Genomic DNA, 3,423 nt, shown 5'->3' on the forward strand with positions numbered 1-3,423 from the left:
TGCCGAGGTGATACATAAAATCAATAAAACAGATTTGTTCTATGGGTTATATTTTAAACACATAATCATTTTCTCTTAATAGTGTTTGGTACATTACTCAGAAGTATTGAAAAAGTATTTTTGAGTTTACATATTGAATATAATTATTATTATATATATCATTATTTATAACGAAGTACAAGAGATACAGAGAATAAAAAAAAAAATAAAGGCTCTTCATTTTTCAACCTCGTTTTTGATTAAATGGTTCAAAATTTACAAACATCCTTTAAAATCTGATTTGGAAATTAATTCTTGAAAAAAAGAATGTGCTGCTAAGCCACAGTAAAGACAAAATAAAGTAAGTTCGGTCTATTTAACCTTAAATATCTGCATACATTTATCACTTAGAAGAACTGCCTGGTTTCACCAGGAAACTATCCCCTCGGAAGGAAGTCTACTGATGTGTCATACTTTCGAATAAAAAAGATTAAATTTCGTTTGATTTCACATTATTTTTTAGATTAAGGATACAGTATTACACTGTGGTTGTTTTCTTTAATTAAAAGTTAAGATATGGAGAATGCAGAGACGTTGTCCAGTGAATATTCGAAAGCCTTACTCCCCAACACAATTATACAACTTGTAATGGGTACCCTAGGAGTATTTGGAAATTGTCTAGTTCTTTTGATGTACACTAAATACGTTGAAGACAGGAGTGGATCAAGATATTTCATACCAATTTTGGCTTTAGTAGATCTTATCGGTACTGTGTCTAACGTTAGTAAGAATTACGTGAATGACACTATGGGCTACATTTACCCCAGTGAATTTTTGTGTAAAACATTTGCTTTTTCAATGGTGTTGACTGGAGGATTTTCGGCTCATATCACTCTGGCTATATCGCTACAGAGATATTTAATGATATGCCGCCCGTTTGGCCACCAAATGTCCAAAAAATGGCGAAGAGTTGCCGTCTTGGTTATGTTTTTCATATCCATAGTCTATGCAACACCAGTTCTAAAATTTAATAAGATACATACACACACATCAAATAATGTAACTGGTAATATCTCTAGATGTGTGACCAAAGGCGATACTAAAACATCCAGTGGCATTGTACAGTACCTTGGAATTTTACTACTCTTTTCCATCATTAACATTTTTGTCACCTCAGTTCTTTATATTCCTGTGATTAAAACTATTTATAAAAGACGTTTGCATGTTAGACGCAATCAGGCAAACAATGTTCCCGATAGCAACGTTAATATCTCAAACAGTGAATTACAAACATTTAATGTTGAGGAAAATGCAGGTCTGAAACGTTCTGTACAGACTAATGATGAAAACATTAAAACCTCCAGAAAAGACAGAGAGGCTAGAAGGAATATTAGCGTCATGTTTCTCGTGATCATTATTGTTTACGTAGTTTCGTGTCTTACGTCAATAATAATGCAAATCCTACGATTTGCAACCAGAGAAGTAACAAAATGGTACATTAGAAATATCTACATATTCTGTCTCCGTATCAATCTTTTGAATCACATTGCCAATCCATATATTTACTGGTATTATGACCTAAAGTTTAGAAACGAACTTCAGAGGTTTTGTAGCAATAAATTTTTTAAAAAGTGATAATTTTTTTTCAAGATTAAAACATTGAATTGCGTATTCGCAATTTACCTCAACAGCGAAAATAATATAGATCTATTGTCAACTAACTTTTTGACAAACTTTTCTTAGTTAGTTTAAGCATGATAGTTCTGTTACATTTTTGTATGTTGTTTTGTTCTTCTGTTAACACATTGGTTTGAAAATAAAACATGCGAAACTGTATACTTTTTGTTTAAACTTGAAATGTTCCTCTAAAACATTTGATAAATATTTTTAAATAGCATTGTTTATTCGATCCAAGCTATTCCTTCATAAATACACTATATGTGTTTTAATTTATTTTCTCGTGAGGGTGTTAATGCTTTCAATGCATGTTATTTTACATCTTTTTTCTTTCCTAGACAGTTAGGATATATCTACAATCAAAAAAGGATTAAGTATAATAATGATGAAATCAATTAAAATTAGATTAATGAGGTATTTGTACTAGATACATAACGTCATTCAATATCAAATTAACGGCCACTCAAACAAAACCAATTAGAAGCAGAACAAACACGGACCTTTTAAATCATCAGTAGTGGGATCAGTGCCATGGAGGAGTGCACATGCCCTAGCGTTCGATCACAACCGCCGCGTGCTCCTTGTCATGATAAACAAAAATAACAGTATAAATTCAATCGACACTTCAGTGTGTAAATATTGGCATAACAATTAATATAAAAACGTCAGTCAAGGTTTGTCTTAATGATTGTTCAAAGTTTTGAATATGACAGTATTTTTAACAATTTTTACGAGTTTATTCAACACTGTAATCTTGTCCATTTTCAATGCTACAAATTGAGAAAAATATAGCATACTTTAACAAAGAAAGTTCAATTTCGATTAATGACTTTTAATAAGAGGCTAGTCAGTAAAACTGGAACCAATTACTACAACTGTTTATTATGATACTTGATTATTTCTGAAAGAAATGGTTGAAAAAGAAATTCTTTGTTTAAACAGACAAATACATATTTTACTAAAAAAAAAAGAGAAACAAATGGATACACAATTAGTAAAATCTTAGTAGATTAGACATAGGACAAAGAAAGGGAAAGGAAAAAAAAAAGAAAGTAAGAAAGTCGAAAGAAAATACAAGATGAAAGAGAATGAATGGAAAACATTCATAAATTGAAAATTTTGAAAGATAGTTTTACATCCTTACGGTTATCATTACTGAGGTCTGGTTAAAACAAGATAAACGGAGGCGGAAGAAAAGGCCGCCAATGAAATATATGTTTAAAAAAAGAAAAAAAAACTAAAATAGAAAATTTCTCTTGATATAGGTTTGAGAATGTTTACATTTGACTAGCAGAAAGAAACAGAATCTGTATAGAGTTGATTATATAATAAATTGAGGGAGTGAAACGGGTTTCAAAAGGATAAAAAAGCAATGTTTTTCTTGAGGATTGATCATGTTATTTTAAAACACTAATCAAATTTATTTTTGATGATAGAACTTCTGTACAATATTGATGAATTCTTTAATTACTGAAAAAGGACAAGTTCTTAGAACAATGTTTATCAAGTACTAAATTACTATAACATGAACTAAACAGTTTTTCCTATAAGGAATATGGCATGCATGGATTCAGATTATGCAAATTTACACGAATTTTGACCCTTTATTTTCCCATTTATCTGATCGATGAAGATCTCTCAACCGGACATAACCTGTTATAGAATTTACAAAGAAAAAGTGCAGAGTATATTCCCGTTAATTTAAGCCACTCTTTTTTATAATAAGTGTTCGAGCTATACATCTTGAATAAAATTTATGAAAATCAT

General features: G+C 30.3%; 1 protein-coding gene across 1 annotated transcript; it reads left to right on the forward strand.

Moving 5' to 3' along the window:
- Positions 1–555: 555 nt before the first annotated feature.
- Positions 556–1,386, forward strand: LOC134253125 (pyrokinin-1 receptor-like; the record flags this gene model as incomplete). The annotated part of the gene is made up of 1 exon (XM_062735635.1): positions 556–1,386. A coding segment is annotated over exon 1 (831 nt), but the record flags the coding sequence as incomplete, so codon positions are not given.
- Positions 1,387–3,423: the final 2,037 nt, after the last annotated feature.

Source organism: Saccostrea cucullata, unplaced genomic scaffold (assembly GCF_032062105.1).
Source record: "Saccostrea cucullata isolate Sc308-1 unplaced genomic scaffold, CSIRO_AGI_Scuc_v1 ctg19300, whole genome shotgun sequence".
In the NCBI taxonomy this organism is placed as follows: domain Eukaryota; kingdom Metazoa; phylum Mollusca; class Bivalvia; order Ostreida; family Ostreidae; genus Saccostrea; species Saccostrea cuccullata.